A 23,630-nucleotide genomic window follows, 5' to 3' on the forward strand; every position below is an offset into this window, starting at 1 on the left:
GCTCTTTGGTTATAAATCTGAATTCTCAGTTTTTTTCTGTTTTATCTGATCTTTTCCCAACGAAAACTTCTTTTTCTGTCCTGTCCTTCCATTTCCTTTTCCTGTTTTTGAAAAACACAACCAACCCCAAATCTTCCGTTCTTTTTTCTTTATCCTTTCTCTCAGTTATTTTTAACATGTACTTCACTGTAGGATATTAGTATCCTCAGACTCCACCTTTCATTAACTTTCAGTTCTTTAGCACTCTCATGTCTCATCTTGTATGAATTCTGAATTTACAGCTACTGGCATCTCACAAGTCAAAATTTGTAGAGTTCCCCTATGCTGCTCCTATTGGAAGAACAGTGAAATAAGGGAAGGAGTAAAATTGCTTGTTACTGTGTCCAGGACTAGGTATAGATAAAGTTGGCATAGTTTCAGTTCAGAATGCCGGATCAGCCAGGGAATCACAGGAGTATATTTGATTCCACAGAACTCAGGGAAGTCTGCATGAACTTTTGAGTTCTGTGACCTATAACTTGGTCAAAGACTGTGAAAGGGAGCTAGGAGATTTGTTGTTTTGTAAGGCTCATCAGATTGATACTGTGGTGGGTTAACCCCAGCCAGCAACTAAGCACCCACCAGCTGCTTCCTCACTCCCCCCCCTCCCCCAGCAATATGGGGGAGAGAATCAGAAGGCCAAAAGGAAGAAATTACTTGTGGGTTGAGATAAAGACAGTTTAATAAGTGAAGGAAAGAGAAAAAAAAACAAGAAGTGCTGGAAAAGCAATCGCCTGCCATCTCCCACAAGCAGACTGATGCCTAGCCAGTGTCCGAGAAATGGCTACTTTGGAAAGACTTCCCCATCGTTTTTTATTGCTGACCATGATGTTATATGGCATGGAATATCCCTTTGGCCGGTTCAGGTCAGCTGTCCCAGCTGTGTCCCCTCCCAACTTCTTGTGCACCCCCAACCTAATCTCTGGGGGACGCAGAGTGGGAAACAGAGAAGGACTTGATGCTGTGAAAACACTGTTCAGCAACTGCCAAAACATCGGTGTGTTATCAACAGTGGTTTAGTTACAAATCCAAAACACAGCACCATACCGGCTGCTATGAAGAAAATTATCTCCATCCCAGACAGACCCAGTACAGATAAAAATGTTATTTTTCTTCTGCAAATCTCTTTCACAGCTGGTGGACATCTTTAAAATCTAACTGTAGTGCATCACCTAAAGGATAAGTCTTAAATTTTTTTTGTCTTGGATATGCTTTGGAGTCTTCGATATCTTACTTAAAAAGCATACCCATACTGTCTATTTTCATGGATGTGTTATGAAGCTCAGGGAAATATTTGTGAAGTGTAATTAAAATTCAAACCTAAACCCACCAAAAAGCAAGGATTGTAATAAGATGAGTTCTGTTCCCTTCAGAGTTGTGCTCACCCTGTGTGGTGGGTCAATCTTGGCTGGCCTCCATGTGCCCACCCAGCTGCTCTCTCACTCCTCCTCCTCAGCAAGACAGGGAGAAAATAAGATGAAAAACCCTCATGAGTCAAGATGAGGACAGGGAGATCACTCACCAATTACTGTCACAGGCAAAATAGACTCAACTTGGGGAAGACTAATTTAATTTATTTCCAATTAAAAATGGAGTAGGATAGTGAGAAATAAAAACAAAGCTAAAAACACCTTCCCCCCACCCCTCCCTTCTTCCCAGGCTTAACTGCACTCCTGGCTCTTCTACTTCCTTCTCTACCACCAAGTGGCACAGGGGGGATGGGGAATGGGGGTTGCAGTCAGTTCATAAAGCTTTTTCTCTGCCACTCCTTCCTTCTTACCCTCTTCCCCTGCTCCAGCATGGGGTCCCTCCCACAGGAGACAGTCCTTTATGAACTTCTCCAGTGTGGGTCCTTCCCACAGGCTGCAGTTCTTCATGAACTGCTCCAGCATAGATCCTTTCCACAGGGTGCAGTCTTTCAGGAACAGCCTGCTCCAGCGTGGATCCCCCACATGCTACAGGTCCTGCCTGAAAACCTGCTCCTGTGTGGGCTCCTCTCCACAGGGCCACAGTTCCTGCCAGGAGCCTGCTCCTGTGTGGGCTCTCCACAGGCTGCAGCTTCCTTCAGGGCATATCCACCTGCTCCATCGTGGTCCTCCACAGGCTGCAGGGGGACAACCTGATTCACCATGGTCTTCAACAAGGGCTGCAGGGGGAATCTCTGCTCTGGCGCTTGGAGCACCTCCTCCCCCTCCTTCTTCCCTGACCTTGGTGTCTGCAGGGTTGTTTCTCTCACATTTTTCTCACTCCTTTCTCCCAGCTGTTCTGCGGCAATTTTTACCCTTTCTTAAATATGTTATCACAGAGGCACTACCAAAGTCACTGATTGGCTCAGCTTTGGCCAGCAGCGGGTCTGTCTTGGAGCAGGCTAGAACTGGCTCTGTCCAACATGGGGGCAGCCCTATGTCTCTTCTCACAGAGGCCACCCCTGCAGCCCCCCCTCCCCACTACCAGAACTGTGCCATGTAAACCCAATGTACCCTGTTAGATCTTTTATAGGATTTAATGTTCAACAGCTTCTTCAGAAGATAGTTTTTGTGTTCAAAGTTGATGCTCTGGGTTTTCCAGCACCTGGATGGTAAAAGGTAGTGAATGTTGTTTCTCAGACTAAAAGCTTTAATCCACATAAGCTTGAGGAACTATATAAAAACATGAATTAGATACTGTCTGTTTTTATATTTGTATGTTGGAGAGTATTAGCAAAAAGGTTATGTATCATTGAATAGGTGCTTTGATGTATGCACATCAAAATAGATATATAAATATAATGCTATTTTTATAAGTTGTAAAATAGGCAAACATCTTTGAAAACATTCTATAATGAAATATTCATTCAACATACAGGTGAACCAGTGCCCTATCATGCCATTTGATTGCTTTATTTCACATGCAACTTAGTTTTAGTTTGTTTTACCCCAAATGTGAGGGGAGTTAATTATTCTGTTTGAATAATAGCTCTTGTAGCCTTCTTGCTATCTCAGGGAATTTCAGATCATGCTTCTGTTCTCGTAGAAAATGTTACAGCCTTACTAATGCGAGAGAGAATTTTTTTTATACTTCAGATACTATTTAAGGTAAAGAAACTTCAGTGGAGTTTAGACTTGATTAACCTGGAAAATAAGTTTTTGAACCTCTTATCTGCTCCAGGTTATATGTCTCCACACCCATCTCCACTGGGAGCACCAGAACATGTGCCCAATCCAGTGTCTGGACGAGGTCCAACTCCACCCCAGATGACTCCAAGTCAGCCAGGACCCATGATACCACCAGGAGACCCACAAGTTATGAGTCAACCCAACAGAGGTCCTTCCCCTTTCAGTCCTGTACAGCTACATCAGCTCCGAGCTCAGATTCTAGCATACAAAATGTTAGCTAGAGGTCAGTCTTTACCAGAAAACCTCCAACTTGCTGTTCAAGGAAAGAGGACCCTGCCTGGCATTCAGCAGCAACAGGTTCCTGCTGCCTATAACAGGCAATCAAGTAAGTGAATGTAGGCACTGTGTCATTGGCAAGATACTTCAAGTTCTACCTGTGGAAAATAACAGAAATTGTTGGTGTGCAGGCACATAATTTGGAACCATTTACAGATATCTATATGAACAATGACCTATGGTTTTAAGTTGGGGTAAGTGCATAAAGCACATTATTAATAGGATACTGTCTTTTTTTTTTTTTTTTTTAAATAGAGATAAAAGTAATTTATATACTGTTTGTCCTGATTACGCCTGCCACTTTTGCAAATGTTTGTCACAATTTGCCAATTACATTTTACTGCTTTTCTTAGAATGCGTTTTCACTCCCCTGTTGCCATGCAGAAAAATAGATATAAAATCTAGAAGTTGACTGATTATGCAGATCATGAAAATCGAAACTGTATGCAGTATGCTGTCAAGTGCATAACATAGGGAAAAGAGTTTCTCGTAATAATAATAGATGTTATAATGCAGTATGCAAACTTATTTTGGTCTTAAACAGCTGTGTTATTTTAAACAGCTTGCACCTGTTATGTTTTCTGAAGAAGTCAATCCTAAGATCAATTTAATGGGGAGGGAGGGAAAGGAGGGGAGTTTTCTATTGTTGAAGTTTGGTTTTATTTGTAAGTTCATTAATTTGTATGATGATTGTCTTTCACTTTTTCCCTCCTCCACAACCTCAAGAAAATAAAGAAATGGTTTATCTATCCATGTGGATATTATATGGATCCCACTGTAATATCTTAATAACAGTATTATGTGCATATTTTTTGACTCTTCATTACTTTCAACTTCAGACCTTTTAGGACTTTTTCCCATGGGGAAAAAAAAATCCAGTTTACTTAAAGGCAGTTTAAAATATCCTTTATGTATTTCTTTTGTCTCTTCCATTTTGTACGTTTTTTTAACCAAGGGCTATGAAAATATGATCTTTATTTTTAAAAATTAATCTCTTCTTGCTGTTTATTACTCACATTAAATAATAATCCTGTGTTCATGATATCATAATATACACCATACAAATGATTTTGGGCACAAAATTAGCTTCAAGAACAGATTAAAAAATATGCTGATTATTTTAAAGAGTTAACAGTTTCTGTAAACTTATTTAGCTTTAGAAGCTGAGGGTAAAGATGATCCTATTTTCTTATAATTTGAATAATTCTGGTCACTTAATTTCAATGCATGTGACTTTGTCATCAAGTATTTTAAAAGATGTGATTTTAATATACCTCATTACATTAATTTTTTGCACAGTGGAATCCACTTAATCTGTATTTAATGCACAAAGCTTATTTGCATAAATAGATTAGCTTATTGGAATGCAGAGGGATTTTTTAAATGTGTAGTAATGTTTTATATTTTAATAATTTTCTTTCCTCTGTTAAATTATAGGTATTGGGTCACATGCAATGAGTGGTCCTACAGCTGGCCCAGGACCAGCTCCAGGAGTACCTGGACATATAGCTGCCATGACCCCTAAACCTTGGACAGAAGGTAGAAGGGAGTATAGTAGTAATTTTATATCATGCATACAGTTAAGGTTAAACCGTGTGGGTAGGGACTGGGGAAAAGAGGCAGGAAAAAGAATGGGGAAATAAAAAGGCATAAAGAAGAAATGGTGTGACCTTTACTTTGCCTAGCACTTAAATATCAAGGAGTGTTTTACCACTTATTCAAAGGTGAATGAGTTGACCAGATGAAATTATTGCAGCTGTTAGGCAGCCTGAACATGAAGCACCCTCTACAATCAGAATTAAATATATAAGCTTGTTCCTTTTCCAGAGATTGATGCAGATGGTTGAATGCCAGATGGTCAGGATGCTGGATCTGAAGTAAAATTGATTACAAGACTACAGGCATATTGTGTAGTTGTATTTTTTAGCAATAAATTATTACGTTTCCTCAAACAATCAAGTGATATCTTTATTGTTGCAGATGTCTGTTCTCAGTGACTATCTCACATCTATGTGCATGAATGACTTCCTGACTTGTTAGAGTACTGAAACCTGTGCTGTCATTGGCAGGTGCTACATTCATGTTAACTGATGAGTTAGTTAACTTTCAAAATAGTTAGAATGCTATAACATAGAAGAGTAATCAGATACCAAGTATTTCAGATACATAAATATAATTAATTGGGAGTTGGGGGCAAAATGGAAGCTATTTATATTTGCCAGGTATATTTAAGTACTATTGCTGAAATTTTAATACGGCTTACTGGTTCTCACAGAGAGTTGTAAAAGCAGGCCTACTTATGCTTCTAGTCAAATTGTGACTGTAGATTCATCCTTGCAAGTGGTATAAGGACAATGAACGTATGAAGAGGCAGAATTTGGTCCTGCACTTATATGAAACTAGTTTAGAGGGCTCTTACTAATGCTGGATTTACTTAAAAAACAGTGTGAATTAAAAAAAAAAAAGGTGTTGTTCATAAATTGACATGCACTTTTATTATTTTTGGATCACTTTCTGCAATGTCCATTTGAGTTTGTTTCTCTATAGGGAGGGAAACCTAGTATTTTTCCTGATAAGTTTGAATGTTTGTCTTAGCTTCATGTTTTGACCTAAAAAATCATATTGGATTTTTTACTGCATTCCATATTTCGTGTTATCATGTTTCTTATGTTCTAGGCCAAGCCCCAGATATGAGTGTTCCCAATACACCGCAAAAGCTCTCTGTACCACCTCCTAGTGGGAGGCCTTCTCCTGCCCCTGCTGCTTCCCAGCCTTCCACAGCCATGCCTGGGCCCTCTGTACCACAGCCCACACCTGGACAGCCTTCACCTGTTGTGCAGCTGCAGCAAAAACAGAATCGTATCAGCCCTATCCAGAAACCACAAGGATTGGATCCAATTGAAATACTCCAGGAACGTGAATATAGGTAAAAGCTGAATAACAAGATTTAAATGTATATGCTTATTTTTAACTTTTTCAGTGGGTACTCTTGCAATCATCCCCTCTATTGTAGTGATCGTAGTTTAAATTGAGTTTCCATAGAGGGACCATGTCAAAAACAAGTACAGAGATATCAAACTGTAAAGCATGATTTAATTTCAGCCCAAGTTCTGAATTAGCAAAGCATATTGGTAGTATCATTGCAAACCAGCTTAACTTTAAAATGGACTCAAGTACTTGGTTGGATTAGTGTGATATTTGGAAAGCTGCAAATAATAATAGCTATGAAATTAAAATCCTCGGAATCCACATGGAAATTATTTTAGTACAGAAAGTGTTCAGAACCATAAACAAAAGGAAATTAGAAGAAAAAAAAAAAGGCAATGAAAAGACTGAAGAATAAGTGGCCAAAGCAAAAACTAATTTTGTATAATGATAAATGGGTTGGCTGGACTACCAAAGAATAGTGAGAGTATTAAGGAGGTGAAAGTCAAGATGAAAAATAGGATACCAGGGAGTATGGTCCATAAATGTTGAGTTAGACTCCTAAGTAAGTACCCTAATTAAAAGGTGATGAGTACCCAGTCCTAGTAACACACAGAGGATCTAATCTCTTAAGATTTTCTGTGGTTACAAAGAAACTGTTCCTTCCCCTTACTGAGACTATTATACAATTCCCCTTGAGGACTGGGGGAGGAGAAAGGTTGACTTGTACCTAAAGTATGTTCCTGGTCACTGTCAGTGACAGGAAGCAGACTCCACATAGTGTATTTACTTGATTTGAAATGATAATGCCGCCTCTTGTTACTAAAACAATGAGGGTATAGAGGGAAAGTAGACAAAAGATGGTAATCTCACTGAAAACAGATTAAATGAATACTTGCTTTGTGAATGTGTTCTACCTTTTCAGATACAAGAGGGAGGGTAAGTGGCATGAACTTTTATAGGATATCAAGCGTCTCAGGAAGGATATGGTGTGATGTCCAGAAACCAGGCCTTGATCTAGCAAAACACTTGTGTTTTTTACATAAGAGCACGCTTAAGTGCTTTTCTGACTTATAGTTGTGGTCATTCTGTCAGTCTCATAATTTTCACCTTAGTATGGAATGGCTGTAGCTATTTTGGTGTGTACAGTCATGATCTAACAGCTTTTTCAGAAAACGTGTAGGATGCACCATAATACAGTTTCACTGTTGCTCTGAATGAGGGATCATAGCATTAACCTGAGCCAGCAATCATTTGGCCAGTATTGCATAAACTAATTTGTAACCACTTATGCCCTTCCAGCCCTGCTCCACTGCCACGCTGTTTGTGCCAGATTTTATGACTTGAGGATATGCATAAATGAGGGAAGAAGGGGAGTGAGGGACAGCAGAAAATAACTGAGGTAGATCTACTCAACTATGTAGAAATTGGTTGCAGTCACAGCATATTCATTAGGTTCTAAATAGCCTGATCTGGGCAGGCTAAATAAGATGGAAGTTTGAGAGGGATTCTGGAATAGTAGAATTGTTTTTGTAATGGCTGGCTAGTAATTCAAGCTTTTTAAATATTGAGTGTTGTTGGGCATTTGTTTTGTTTTGTATACCAAGGTGCTTAGAACTTGTATAGGTCTTTTCATTATTTAAACCTAAATAAGTAACACCAAACTAAAGCTGTGAAAACAGCTTTTATGCTTTGGATGGTAATAGACTTAGCTTTAGTACAAGTAGAGTTAACATAACAGTATGAAGTATTCATGCCTTCTTAGTAAAATGGGAATAGAAGAAAGTTAATATAAACATTTGCATCCTGAAAACCCAGTGAAGTTAGCAATATCTTTGAAAAACAATTACTGGATAGTAAACAAGAGAGCTCCTTTTTTTTAGTAAGAGAAAGCATTTTACTATGAAATAATTGTTTTTAAATAAAAAAGGTGAATTATTCACATCTTCAAAAAAAGATGCAAGATGCTTCAACAAATCCCATAATTCAAACATCCAGACCAAAAGTTAAAATTTTGGCATATTGCCTCACTGTGGAGAAGTCTCTGCTTTAAATCTGATGCCGCAGTCTGTGGCCTTGAGCATGGTGTTTCTTGACTAAAGATGTGAAGTCTGCTGTGTCGCATTCACTTACTGCTAATTTATCTGCTATATAAGAAGTCACTTGCTGAGTTATTTGGCCATTCCTCTTTGTGCATATGCACCCCCATAAGTGATTAATAGCTTGCTTTTGGGGGAGATGCATGTTTCTATACACCTTTCAATTTTTATGGATTGCTTATGTAGCATATATGTTAGAACATGTCCTAGTTGCATGCAGGGCATCTCATCTCTCTTGTGTCTCTCCCCCTCCTTTCTTATCTAACGTCTGTCTTGTCTCTCTTGCCTTGTCTCCTCTATCCTCTCAGTCAGGGGAAGGGGTTCAGGAAGGAGGAGACAAATTGAACAGGTGAATGCCTGGCTGCATAGCTGGTGCCATACTCAAGGTTTTGGCTTCTATGATCATCACCTTTGAGAAGCCGGATCTGTTGGGAGCTGATGTGATTCACCTGACCAAGTGGGGCAGGAGGGTCTTCGCCAACAAGCTGGCCAGGCTTATAAGGAGAGATTTTAAGCAGACTTATAGGGAGAGCTTTAAACTAGATTTAAACTAGATTTATCAGGGGAAAGGGATGGAGTTTTGAGTAACAGAGAAGAGCCAGAGGCTGCTGATATATTAGGAACCAACAGGGAAACACCTGAGAAATGCCACAAAGGAATTAGGGCTTGTTCCTCCAAAAAGGTGACACAGTTGACAGCCCAACTGAAGTGCCTCTATACCAATGCACGCAGCATGGGTAACAAACAGGAGGAGCTGGAAGCCATTGTACAGCTAGAAAGCTACGATCTAATCGCTATCACTGAAACTTGGTGGAATGAATTACACGCCTGGAGCGCTGCAATCAATGGCTATAAACTGTTCAGAAGGGACAGGCAAGGAAGGGAGAGGCGGGGGGGTTGCCCTCTATGTAAAATAATGGATTGACTGCACAGAGCTGTCTTCGAAAAACAGCGATGCACAGGTTGAGAGCTTATGGGTGAAAGTTAGGGGCCAAGCCAACAAAGAAAACCTCATGGCTGGTGTTTACTACAGGCTGCCTGATCAAGGGGAGCCTGTTGACAAAGCATTCTTATTTCAAGGAATCACAAACTTCTGTGGACCTGAATAAATCTGTTGCTTTTAATGGAGCTCTTTCTTGCCAGAAGAGTAACCCTTCTTGATTTGGTGTTCAATCAGTATGGAAAACCTTACTGACCTAATTCTGCTTTCATTTTCTGTTCTCTTGAGGACACTAAATGAGTCTCCTGCAGTTAATGCAGTATTACATCAATTTAGTTTTTTTCAGGAATTTTAGAATCTTGTATCAGACTGTCTACTGTGCCTTACTGATGTTAAGACAAAATTGAGCAGCACTTAAAATTCCTAATACTAAATTCAAATTTAAAAAATTAAAAATCAAATTTAAATCAGTTCTGAACATAATATTTTTGATGAAATTCTAATGTACCCTAATGCTTTCTGATGCATTGACCCAAACACATATACATGCAGTATGGACCTTTGTTTTTTCTGTTGCATTCTTGCTGTCATGTATGTGCAGGTGCACTTTGCACAAATTGGTGTCAGTAGGGGTATTTCTACTTTTGTCATCAGTTAATGCATGTATAATTCTCCATATCCTTGGAGAAACAGGAGGGGGGGAAGCATTCCTTAGGAAATGCTTTATTTTTGCTCTTTGCAGTCCCTGCTATCCCACAGAAAACTTATTGTAAGGTCTTTTTAACTAGGACATCTGCCTTGCTCTCACCGAGGGCAGATTACCAACTTTGGTTTACTATGTCACAGAAATAAAAGTGCAGGATTAATGGTTGCTGAGTACTGCCAACTGGGGTAGCTTACTAAAAGAAAATTTAAAAAGTAAATTTATTGCCATTCCAGTGTTCAATAACCCTGAAAATTTCGTGTTGCTTGTCTGTTAATGCTGAAATCCAGTGATTGCCTGCCACTAAATTGCCACAAGATATTGCAAGGAGACTATTTTAACTTCTAAAGGATTTGGAAAAAAATATCTATATGGTTATATATAAATTGTAGCTTTATTGCCTGATAATGCAAATTATATTATTACTTAGGTGTACAGGTGCTGTGGCAATATACATTAAATTTTTAAGAATGCAAGAACAATATCTCTTAATGATTACATGTATATCAATTCTGTACCAGTTCTTATTTTACTGGATTCTTCTCCCATTTCTCTCCCCTCCCAATTTTTGCATTTATATTTAGCATAGCCTTATGAAAGTAATTTATGATATTGCTAAAAGGAAATATTTCATTAAACAACTACTGTCTGCAAACAAGGGGAAGAGATTTGCTTTATGGTTTGGAGGTTAGTTAAGGGTTGCAGTGTTTGGGTTGCAAATACTGCAACTTTATTGTCCTTTCAAAAATCTATATAGCAGAAGAAAGCTTTTTAGGTTTGTTCAGGTAAATTTTGGAATCTTGTACTAAATCTGAGTCTAAGGCCTCCTGACTTGTCTGTTTCTGGTTCCTTTCAAATTTCTGGCACTGTCTTTAGTGTTAGGTTCAGAACTAGGGCTTTTGAACCACTAATGATAATGAACTAGCCATGATAATAAAGCCAATGAAAAGCACAGGCATGGTTTTAGGATGTATGAGGGGAGGTATTTCCAATAGAGAGTAAAAACTATTAATATAATTATTCACATCACTAAGAGGAACTACTATGTGCTATTCTAGACGCTCAGGTTAAAGAAAAGTTAGTTGAAACCAGAACAAATACAGAAAGAGTTATCTTAGATGATGAAGTGAAAGGATGTTCTGGCTTAGCGACAAAAAAAAAAAAGTTTATATAGCCTAACCAAGCAAAGGCTCAAAAAAACCATGCTTGCTTTATATAATCATTCAGGTTGGAAGAGACCTGTGGAGAGCATCTAGTCCAACCTTCCTGCTCAAAGCAGGGCTAACTTCAAAGTTAGATCAGGTTGCTCAGAGGCAATCTGAGCAAGTTTTGCTTGCCAAGGTTTTGCCAAGTCCAGACAAATTTTGAAAGTCTCCAAAGATGGAGATCCCACAACCTCTCTGGGCCTCTGTTCCAGTGCTGCGCAACTCTCATTGTGATTCTTTTTTTCCTTATGTCCAATCAGAATTTCCCTTTTTTGCACCTGCTGTTTCTTGTCCTTGCAAGTGTACACCTCTGAGAAGTCTGGCACTGTCTTTTCTGTAACTTCCCTGTAGGTAGTAGAAGAGGCTATACCAATGAGTACTTCTCAACTTTTAGGACATTAAAAGGTGCTGCTTTCCTTATTATATGTATATTTACATTAAAGAAGAAAGCATCAGTTCAGGAAAGAACTAGTTAATGTAACAGACAGTTTGTACAAGAACAAATGGTAATAAATAGACCAGAAATAAATTTAGGCTGGGAAATAGAAGATGATTTCTAACTGTCAGAGATATAGGGTTCTGGAACAGCTTTTCAGTAAGCATAGCCTCTAGTTTTAAGATGGAGTTTGAGCAGCACATGAAAGGAAGTTCTATGGTGTGGCTAGCTGTGGCAGCAGGGGAATCTGAAGGCCCCCTCAAGTCCTGTACCTCTCAATGCAGAGGAGAATGGGACTAAAAACTGACATAACTTGGATATGGAGGGTAAGATTGGATACACGCATAGAGGACAAGAGCGGAGAGAGAACTAGCACAAGCAGTTAGCTGAGACAGGTTTGAGGAGATGTGTCAGAGAAAAGAGACAAACTTAGGGAATGGACAGAAGTCTCTATACCCTCTAGAGAGTAATTCTCAACAGAGGAGTGCAACAAACAGGACCAGCTTACAGGGATATACTGGTAGTTAGAGGGCAGTTTGTGTCAGAAAGGGGCCAGAAACTCTGCTCAATAAAGTGTGGGACTGCTTGAGGCTGCACAACAATGGTAGTGACGTGCCACAGGGCTTGGTCCCCAGCACTTGCTGGAGCAAGTACCCCGGCACGTCAGGGAGCTTGACCCAGACACAGAGTCCTGGCGGAAGGATGCAGCTGCCCAGGTCTGGGGCTGCAGGGAGTGCCTGGGGCCTCTCCCTGGGGCTGGGGGCAACAGTGGCCTCACTTGTGAGAGACATGCTATGTTTGAGGCACTGAGCCACCAGGTGAAGGAGCTATGTGAGGAGGGGAACAGGCTATGTAGCATCAGGGAGGATGAGCAGGAAATGGACAGGATCTTCACAGAGACTCTTCAAAGAAAAATGGAGGTACAGGGAACAGCAAAGATGTGCCCACAGGGACAGCATGATGTGGAGGCCTTCACACTTCTTCCCACTAGCATGGCTAGTGGCCCATTTTAAGTGACTGTACATAAAAACACATGCAGCATAGAAAATAAACAGAAGGAATTCCATGCACAGTCACAAAGGTCTGACCTCATTGTGTTTACTGACATGTGCTGGGATAGCTCATGTGATTTGAGTGTTGCAGTGGATACATAGGATTAATGTACCAAATCATAGGTGTTATATGTTGTTTTAAAATTGCTATCCCATCCCTGATGGGATGCACCCATGAGTGCTGAGGGAGCTGGCTGATGTTATTGTGAGGCTGCTCTCAATAATCTTTGAAAGGTCATGGTGATTGGGAGAGGTGCCTGAGGACTGGAAGAAAGCAAATGTCACTCCTATTTTCAAAAAGGGCAAGAAGGAGGATCCAGGGAACTACAGGCCAGTAAGCCTCACCTTCATCCCTGGGAAGGTGATGGAGCAGCAAATCCTGGGAACCATTTTCAGGCACATTAAGGACAAGAAGGTGATTGGGAGTAGTCAGCATGGATTCACCAAGAGGAGGTCATGCTTGACCAACTTGATAACCTTCTATGATGAAATGACTGGCTTAGTAGATGAGGGGAGAGCAGTGGACATTGTCTATGTAGACTTCAGTAGGGCTTCTGACACCATCTCCCATAACATCCTCATAAGGAAGCTAATGAAGTATAGGCTGGGTGAGCAGACAATGAGGTGGACTGAAAACTGGCTGAACGGCCAGGCCCAGAGAGTGGTGATCAGTAGCACGATGTTTAGTTGGAAGCCAGTAAATCGCAGTGTACCCCAGGGGTAAATACTGGGTCCAATCCTTTATAACACCTTCATTAATGACTTGTACAATGGGGCAGAGTTTTCAGATGACCCAAAACTGGGAGGAGTGTCTGATATGCCAGAGAGTTGTGCTGCCATCCAGAGGGACCTGGATAGGCAGGAGAAGTGGGCAGAGAGGAATCTCATGCAGTTCAACGAGAGGAGGAACAACCCCATGCACCGCTACACACTGGGGGCCACCCAGCTGGAAAGCAGCTCTGCAGAGATGGACCTGGGGGTCCTGGTGGACACTAAGTTGAACGTGAGCCACCAATGTTCTCATGTGGTAGAGAAGGCCAACAGCATACGGGATTGCATTAGGAAGAACAGTGCCAGCAGGTCGAAGGAGGAGATCCTTCCCTTCTACTCAGCACTGGTGAGGCAGCATCTTGAGTACTGTGTCCAGTTCTGGGCTCCCCAGTACAAGAAAGATATGGACTTACTGGAGCAATTCCAGCAAAGGGCAACAAAGATCATAGAATAGAATCATAGAATAGTTTGGGTTGGAAGGGACCTTTAAAGGTCATCTAGTCCAACCCCCCTGCAATGAGCAGGGACATCTTCCACTAGATCAGGTTGCTCAGAGCCCTGTCCAACCTGACCTTGAATGTTTCCAGGGATGGGGCATCTACAGCCTCTCTGGGCAACCTGTTCCAGTGTCTCACCACCCTCATCATAAAAAAATTTCTTCCTTATATCTAGTCTGAATCTACCCTCTTTTAGTTTAAAACCATTACCCCTTGTCCTATCGCTACAGGCCCTACTAAAAAGTCTGTCCCCATCTTTCTCATAAGCCCCCTTTAAGTACTGAAAGGCTGCAATAAGGTCTCCCCGGAGCCTTCTCTTCCCCAGGCTGAACAGCCCCAACTCTCTCAGCCTTTCTTCATAGGAGAGGTGTTCCATCCCTCTGATCATTTTTGTGGCCCTCCTCTGGACCCACTCTAACAGGTCCATGTCTTTCCTGTACTGAGGACTCCAGAGCTGGATGCAGTACTCCAGGTGGGGTCTCACCAGAGGGGAGTAGAGGGGCAGAATCATCTCCCTCGACCTGCTGGCCACGCTTCTTTGTATGCAGCCCAGGATACAGTTGGCTTTCTGGGCTGTGAGCACACATTGCTGGCTCATGTCCAGCTTTTCATCCACCAGTGCCCCCAAGTCCTTCTCCTCAGGGCTGCTCTCAATCCCTTCATCCCCCAGCCTGTGTTGATACCAGGGGTTGCCCTGACCCAGGTGCAGGACCTTGCACTTGGCAAGGTTGAACCTCATGAGGTTCACACAGGCCCACTTCTTGAGCTTGTCCAGGTCCCTCTGAATGGCATCCTGTCCCTCAGGCACGTCAACCACACCACTCAGCTTGGTGTCATCTGCAAACGTGCTGAGGGTGCACTCGATCCCACTGTCTATGTCATTGATTAAGATATTAAGCAGTACTGGTCCCAGTATAGACCCCTGAGGGACACCACTCATCACTGATCTCCATCTGGACATTGAGCTGTTGACCACTCTCTCTGGATGTGACCATCCAGCCAATTCCTTATCCACCGAACAGTCCATCCATCAAATCCATATCTCTCCAATTTAGAGAGAAGGATGTTGTGGGGGACTGTGTCAAAGGCCTTACAGAAGTCCAGATAGATGACATCCGTAGCTCTTCCCTTGTCCACTGATGTAGCCGCTCCATCATAGAAGGCCACTAGGTTGGTCAGGCAAGATGACTGAGGCACTGGAGCACCTTTCATATGAGGAGAGGCTGAGAGAGCTTGGACTCTTCAGCCTGGAGAAGGCTCAGGGGGCTTCTTATCAATGTGTTTAAATACTTGATGGGAAGGAGTAATGAAGAAGAGGGAGCCAGACTCTTCTCAGTAGTGTTCAGTGACAGGACAAGAGGTAATGGGCACAAATTAAAACACGTGAAATTCGATCTGAACCCCTCAAAAATACTTTTTTGCTGTGAGGGTGGTCAAACACTGGACCAGGTTGCCCAGAGAGGTTGTGGAGTCTCCATCCTTGGAGATATTTAAAATGTGACTGGACACAGTCCTGGGCAACTTGCTCTAGGGAACCCTGCTTGAGCAGGGTGGTTAGACTAGCTGATTTCAAGAGGTCCCTTCCAACCTAAATGATTATGTGATTCTGTGAAATAGAATTTATTTTTAAGATTAGAAAAACTGATAGCATTTTATTTTCATGTACTTAAGGTCTGTAAAATCAACAAGCTCTTAAAATGAAAACAGGATAAAATGCAGAAAGCTTTTAATAAAATGAACTATTAAATTGAAGAGGAGATAGCAGGTTGTATGAGGAAACCTAGAATGCTGGAGAAAAACTCAGACAGAAAAAATGGAATAACATATTAAATAATTTTTCTTTGTTAGTACCTAGGAAGAGTCAAAATATATTATTCTCGAGTTTTGGGTAGGAGTACTGTTACAGAACGGGTACTTGTCTGCAGCTTTAAAAAAGGATTATACTTTCCTTTTCAGATTATACATTGCTCAGTGTGCATGTAGTTATTGTGAAATATTAATATTTTGATCTGTTAGCAAGTTATTTATCAGGATTTATAAATTATATGGTTATTATGCTAATAATGGATTTTTAAATGTTTATTCTATTATAGTGAATATGAGATAAGTAACTTTAACTGTGAACTTCTCTGTAGAAATGAGTAGTTCAGTCATTTAGTCCTTATAAACAGACTACCCACAGAAGAGCGTGTGTACGCATGTGTAGACATGAACTTGTGTTCAGACACAAACTTGCTCTGTGATCTGCCTTCCAGCTGTGCATCTGGAACACTGAGTGTATGAGAGCACCTGTAGCACTGTGCTACTGCTGTAGTGTGGTGTGAGGAAAGGGCAGGGGAAGTATAAGGAAAGAATTATCTTAATGTGCAGAGAAGCAACACTAGAAGATGTTTTCTTTCTGCCTGCAGGCTAGTGCTGAAATCCTCATCACAGGATAACATGTAAATATGCACCAGATACCTCTTCCTCATGTGATCTGATGTTTTATACATTAGGAGAGTGAAAAATGGAGATGTGATGTAGAGTTTAAATATGTTTCCATTCCTGTGTTTTGGTGGATTTTAATTGGGGGGGTGTGTGTGTGCGGGTTTTTTTGTTTGTTTGTTTGTTTTTTTTAAGTTTGTAGGAAATAGAGGGAGTGTGAGGAAGAGCTCTTATTTCTGATTCATTTGAACTTAAATGCAACTTTTGGACCACTTAACGTGTTGTGGTCTGTCATTTTGCTGCCTTGGCCAAATTTAGAGTTTGCTGTCCTGGTTTCAGCTGGGATAGAGTTAATTTTCTTTATAGTGGCTGGTATGGGGCTATGTTTTGGATTTGTGCTGAAAACAGTGTTGATAATACAGAGATGTTTTAGTTGTTGCTGCACTAGTCAAGGACTTTTCAGCTTCCCATGCTCTGCCAGGTGCACAAGAAGCTGGGAGGGGACACAGCCAGGATAGTTGATCCAAACTGACCAAAGGGCTATTCCATACCACATGATGTCATGCTCAGTATATAAAGCTGGGGAAGAAGGAGGAAGGGGGGGGGACACATTTGGTGTGATGGTGTTTGTCTTCCCAAGTAACTGTTATGCATGATGGAGCCCTGCTTTCCTGGAGATGGCTGAACACCTGCCTGCCCATGGGAAGGAGTGAATGAATTCCTTGCTTTGCTTTGCTTGCGTGCGCGGCTTTTGCTTTCCCTATTAAACTGTTTTTTATCTCAACCCTCAAGTTTTCTTACTTTTGCTCTTCCGATTCTCTCCCCCATCCCACCAGGGGGGAGTGAGCGAGTGGCTGTGTGGTGCTTAGTTGCCAGCTGGGGCTAAACCACGACATTTGCAAATAAATATTTACTTGTAAATAAAAAAGCTCTTAAAGATTATATAAATGTTAGCTCTGTGATCTTGATTTTGAATGTGAAAAATAGAATCAAGTAAGTTTTTTCTGGCTTGTGTATTTTTGTCAGTCTCTTTTGGATTTGTAAATGAATTAAGAATTCCATGAAGAAAGAGTAAAATAGAATCTAGTTTGTAGTCCAATAGCTGTGTAAGTGCTATCATTTTATTGAAAATGTGACAACTTTAAGTTGTCACAATAAAACAAGCAAGTAGAATTATGAATATTAATATTATGAATGTCATGTAAGAAAATTCCATTTGCGTATAGTAACTATTCTGACAACACCATGTGTTAAAGGCATAAAATAGTACCTACCAAACAGACCTGCAAACAGAATGCTAGGAAGCATGAGTAAAATAAAATTTCCAAGTTGCTGTGCACACATATTTTTTCTGTCCGAATTAAAAGAGGGGAAGAGGGGCAGAGGAGGGTTTTCATTATTTGGCAATTTATTCTGTAAATGGAAAATTAAACCTTATTCTTCTCCATCTATACAAACACCTATTAGTTCAGAAACAGGTAGTAAAAGCCAACTAAGTATCTGAGGTAAATTGCCAAATTTTACTATATACTGTTGATAACTACTGACAGATTTTTCTCAGTATCTTTTCCAATCCTATATTTATTTAGGCTTCAGGCTCGAATTGCTCACAGAATCCAAGAACTGGAGAACTTGCCTGGCTCTTTGCCTCCTGATCTGCGAACCAAAGCTACAGTGGAGTTGAAGGCACTTAGGTTACTGAATTTCCAGCGCCAGGTAATGCCTTTTGCTGCAGGGAAGTTCTTGTAGTGCTCACAGTCAAATGTGATGTTGTGGCATGGGATCAAATGTGATGTTGTGGAATGTGTCAAGAGATTTTACAGCAGCCCTGACCTTAAATAGGAGATTTTGTACAAGAGCACACTTGACTGATAAGAAGACTTTCACAGAAGTGTTTAACTTAGTATTTATTTTGTTTTATTACTGAATATGTATGTGTGCTCTTTCCCTCCTGCTCCATCCTCCAGTGTAAGTTGTAATCCTAGAATTGTGATAGCTTTTCATGAAAATAACGGCAGTGGCACAGAGACACAAGAGAAGGACAGGCTTCAAGCCCATTTTCAACACAAATCATAATAGATGTAATTTTCATGACACTCTTTATACTTGTCATGGGTCTTTTATTGGTGAGAGTTGAATGCTCTTATTGTTGTGTGTAGCATTTCTCTGTAATCTGTATTCAGCATTCCCACTGTGACACACAGACTGTGAAAATTAAACCTAACAAAAGCACGTCTAAGATACAAGTTAGATCTTGAATATATGTAACAGCATCTGAATTTCAGAAAGGGAGTCACAATGCTAGACCATTCTGGGCCCCTTGTCATTGGCTTGCCTGGCTGGCCTGGAAGCAGCAGAGATGTGATTTGTCAGGCCAAGCAAAAATAGTTCCTGGAAGAAGTCTTTGGCAGTATTTGTACCATGTTATCTACATCTTCCTTCCCACTGCCCTTGCAATTCCTTTATAGTGAGGCTTTGTCAGAGGTTAGTTGAAAAGTGGCAGGCTTTCCCTGCTTGCATTGCTGGGACTGTGGCTGTATTATTCCAAGCCTTCCCAATTTCCTACTCCCTATCCTGTTTCCCATGCAACTGACAATGAGAACAGTTGTCACCTATGTTCAGCACCAATTCTAGAAAAGTATGTAATATATGTTCTTTCATGCTTTACTTGGGTGGTGTAACATCTCGACTGGTGCCTTTCATACAAGCAGGATAGTCATTTTCAGTAGGTAGGAAGGAAAAAAGTGATGTGCCTATGTTATTTGACTTTCTGTCATCCTACAGAGACTGAAGATTTATTTAGGGAGACAGACCTTTCTGCTACAACTGAGGAGTTGCAGAACAGTAATGGAAAGGAAGCTGGGAGATCTCCTGCACCACTAAAATTTTACTTTACTGTATTACTAATTAAAGTTGTTCTTGTGTGTGTGAAAAATGTTTTTCTTTTGAACTGTTTCTTTTTTCTCACCCGTAGCTAAGACAAGAGGTAGTAGCCTGCATGCGTCGTGACACAACACTAGAGACAGCACTAAACTCCAAAGCCTACAAGAGAAGCAAGCGCCAGACTCTGAGGGAGGCCCGTATGACAGAAAAGCTTGAGAAACAGCAGAAGATAGAACAAGAGAGGAAACGTAGACAGAAACACCAGGTATTTTAACTCCTATTAACTGTTCTCCCAGACATGGAAATGCCATTCAGTTTATTGTTGCATCTTGTTATGATCTGCCAGTCATTGTCATTTTATATTTTATTCACCTCTGGAGACTGAGGCACAAGAAAACAAGTTTATGCAATAAGCAAGCATAAAATTCTAAAATTACAACTCTTGTATTCCTGATCTCAAATTTTGTGCTATCAAATCTCTGAATTAAATTGTTTTCTTTCTCTAGGAATATCTGAACAGCATATTGCAGCATGCTAAAGATTTTAAAGAATACCACCGGTCAGTGTCTGGGAAAATACAGAAAATTTCTAAAGCTGTGGCAACTTGGCATGCCAACACTGAACGTGAGCAGAAAAAGGAAACTGAGAGAATTGAGAAAGAAAGAATGAGAAGACTAATGGTAAGGAATGGGGGAAGGGGTATGACAAGTTTGGCTAAAATTACATACGGTCTGATGTACACCCTCAGGTGCTTATGTATGCTCTTTTCAGAATAAAATCTCTTTAATTCAAGAAGTTTAAAAAGTATAAACCAAAAACTACTGCAGAAGAATCCCTTGTATTTCTAATTATGGTAGTGAATTTGATAGTGTTCAATTTGAGCTATAGTTACTTTTTTTTTAAGATTTCTGATAATATATAATTGTCTTTTCTGCAAGCTTAAAAACTTGTCATTCATGCATATCACAGCCACTTTTGTATAACATCACTTAATCTCTTTGTCAAAATTTTTACAACATTGCAGAGATATTCAAGTTATTTACTATGTAAGTACTGTGTATTCTTTCTAGCTATTATAGTTTTGAAGACTACTTATGATTAACTTTTTATGGTATTACTCAGAAACTTTATATTTGCACACATACATATCCAATAGCAGTAAAAATATGCAGTTTTTTTCCTGGGAACTAAGGGCAGTCAGCTATAGTTCTTCTTGCTGCTGTTATTTCTTAATCTTTCCCTTCTTTGCACCTGAACAATACCAGTTGCACCTTTTTTAAAAAGAGGATATAATGGTTTTGTATATAACCATGTCTCTTCAGAATTCTGTGGAATTGATCAGTGGACTACTTACATTTCAAGAGTTAAAATATCTCTGTCTTGGAACTTAAAATGTAGGCAGAGTAGTTTTTATGTACAAGTGTGTTTGTTAGCAACCAGAGTTAGATTAATTTTCTTCTGAAAAACTTCTACCAGACACTGGGTAACTCTAATACTTTTTTTGAATTGTTGAAACCTACAAGACAGTAGGTGACTGGGAAAATATAGATTCTCAATCAGTAATTAAATGACACAATGTAACAACAACATAGAAGTTAATGGGAATTGGCACGTTTTCATTGAAACACAGTGCTAATAAAAACCCAAATATTTAAGGTGATGTGAAATAAAACTTTAATCCTTGTCCAAAATCAGTGCCCACCAAACATAAGGACTGAACAATTTGGTTTTAAATCAACAACGAGGATTAAAAGTGCATACGAAATGTAACTGAAGGGCTTGCAGAAGAGAACAAATGTTTAGGCCCTATGGCTTTTCTCAAGGTTACATACCAATCTACATTATAGAGCTTCTTTATACTGTCAATAATTAGAGACAATTGCCAACAGTTTATCTGTTCAAGCTGTTAAAATGTTAATTATCAGATAAAAATATGATGACTTTACAAAAGTCTTGTTGTTTTAAAAATATTTTTTAGATTCTGAGGTGAATGAGCTTATGTCACTCTGAAATATATATGATATATGGTAAAGAAGTCCACAGCTAATAAATACAAGATGGATTTGTATGTCCAGAAATGTCACAAAACACAATATCCAGTGCTTCCTCCTAAAACCTCCTACCCAAAGCCTGTGACTCAGATCTGCTATCAGAGACACAGCACTCAGTAGGCATCTTCAACTGGGTTTTGCAGTCGGAAGCACTTACCCTGTTCCCTTCTAAAAGCTTAATTAAATTTTCATGGAAAAGCAAAACAAAATGACACTAATTATGCATGTTATGTTAGTGGAGTTATTTCCCCTGTTTAAATTTAGTCCAACTGTGATATGTTCTTACAGTTCTTACAGATCTTTAATTCAGTGTAGCCAGAAGTTAATCTTCTGTATACTAGAAATTTCTAAAGACTTCATCTCCTCTCAGACACTTGGGCTAGCCTAGGAAAATAGGCTATGTTTAAAAGTATGATAGCATACTTTTTAACCAAAGCATCTTAGATAATAATGTTAAATTCCTTACACAGATTGTCCTTAGATAACTAGGATTAGCAATGGTGATTGTGTCCCAGGGAAGTTCCTTAACACTTATATATCGCATGCAAGAACATTCATGATATGCTTCAAAAGACCTCACCAAGAAAAAGATAGTATGTATAGAGGAAATACCTTGGCTAGGTTATAATGATACTATATTTAATTATAATAGTCATAGAAGCTTACTTTTTGAGCATTGTAGTTCTGTTGTCTTGAATGCTGAAAATGGATTTTACCTTGCAAGTTCTTGCCAGGTTACTGCAGTTCTGGTATGTCTCCAGAAAGGCAGGAATTTGTTCGTATTTCACAACTGTGCTATTTTTATTGAAAGTAATGGTCTTCAAAATATTTCTTATTTTTGTTTAGTTTTATAAGGCCCTGTATACGTCTTCAATTTATTTAATGTAATTCACTGAATTAATTTATTCACTGAGTTATCTTGACCAAGATCTGCACTGGGCTCTGTGATACTTGTCTTATATTTCCTGATATGCATAAAGATGTCATTATATCTTTCTGGCATACACAAGTAATATTTCCTGCTATGCCCTAACAATGTACTTATGCAGTGCTGTAGGGACATGGGAGTTGCTGAACTGACTCAGAGATGTGGCTGATCTGGTCTGATATCCTGCTTCTAACAGTGGCCAGCATCAGATTCTCCACAGGAAGATGAAACAACACCAGAGTAGATAGATGATGCATAATCTGCCCTAAGGAAAATGTCTTGGTTACACCTGACAGATAAGGATTATTACTTATACTGGGTAAAGGACCAAATAAGAGTTAGGCATCTGGGTCCCATTATCTTTCTCTGAGAGTGGGGGATAACTGTACTTCATGCTTTTGAAAAATCTTCTCTGTAGGAGTCTTATCAATTCCCTCAGTTTCCCAGCATTGTAACTTGTCTGATGTGCTGTTGTATAATTTTTTTCCGTTCTCAGTCCTGTTGTAGAATGCCCCCCCGGCAAGAGTAGGAGATATTCAAGGTAACACATCATCATCAAGACTGCAATTGTAGGTTCTTCTTAGGAACATTTCTCTCATGGATGATGTTTGTCCCGTATTGCTAGGCTGAAGATGAAGAAGGCTACCGTAAGTTGATTGACCAAAAGAAAGATAGACGCCTAGCCTACTTATTGCAGCAGACAGACGAGTACGTGGCTAATCTGACCAATCTGGTATGGGAGCACAAACAGGCACAAGCAGCCAAAGAGAAGAAAAAGAGGAGGAGAAGAAAGAAGGTAAGTAGCTAAAACTAACATTTTTATCCCACTTCCCCCTCAAACCTCATTTTAACATCGGTAAATGCAGTGATCTCCAGTTGTCTTACAGAGATCAGAGTGTCTGAAATCTGCGTTGCCAAATTCTTAACATTGAATGAATTCATAGTTCTCTGAAGTCTGTTGTAGGAAATGCTGTATTTTTGCTATGCTAACATTATTCCAAAGATGGAAAGAAGAAGATGAGATTAGAAATCTGTGGTTTGTAAACATTTGAATTACTGATAAACTTCCTATAGGCAAAAATGGGCCAACCATGTAAATTAGGAATAAGTTATGAGAGTCCAAACTAGAGTATATCAGAAAAGGCTAGTATATTCAATTGTAACGTATAGAACTGCTTATTTAGACCTCTAGATTCTAAACTCAGTTCCATATTTGGTTTGTAGGGCCGTTAAAAATAGCCAGAGA

General features: G+C 39.9%; 1 protein-coding gene across 8 annotated transcripts in view; it reads left to right on the forward strand.

Annotated features, from left to right (window-relative positions):
• LOC140650456 (probable global transcription activator SNF2L2) overlaps positions 1-23,630 on the forward strand; it is a 180,946-nt gene that overhangs the window by 40,169 nt on the left and 117,147 nt on the right. For all 8 annotated transcript variants that reach the window (XM_072858700.1, XM_072858698.1, XM_072858701.1 and 5 more), the window contains 7 exons: positions 3,187-3,519; positions 4,908-5,009; positions 6,147-6,396; positions 18,112-18,238; positions 19,497-19,670; positions 19,912-20,085; positions 23,010-23,180. In XM_072858700.1, coding sequence (XP_072714801.1) covers positions 3,187-3,519; positions 4,908-5,009; positions 6,147-6,396; positions 18,112-18,238; positions 19,497-19,670; positions 19,912-20,085; positions 23,010-23,180 — 1,331 coding nt within the window. The remainder of the gene's footprint in view (positions 1-3,186; positions 3,520-4,907; positions 5,010-6,146; positions 6,397-18,111; positions 18,239-19,496; positions 19,671-19,911; positions 20,086-23,009; positions 23,181-23,630) is intronic.

Source organism: Ciconia boyciana, chromosome 4 (assembly GCF_034638445.1).
Source record: "Ciconia boyciana chromosome 4, ASM3463844v1, whole genome shotgun sequence".
Taxonomy (NCBI): domain Eukaryota; kingdom Metazoa; phylum Chordata; class Aves; order Ciconiiformes; family Ciconiidae; genus Ciconia; species Ciconia boyciana.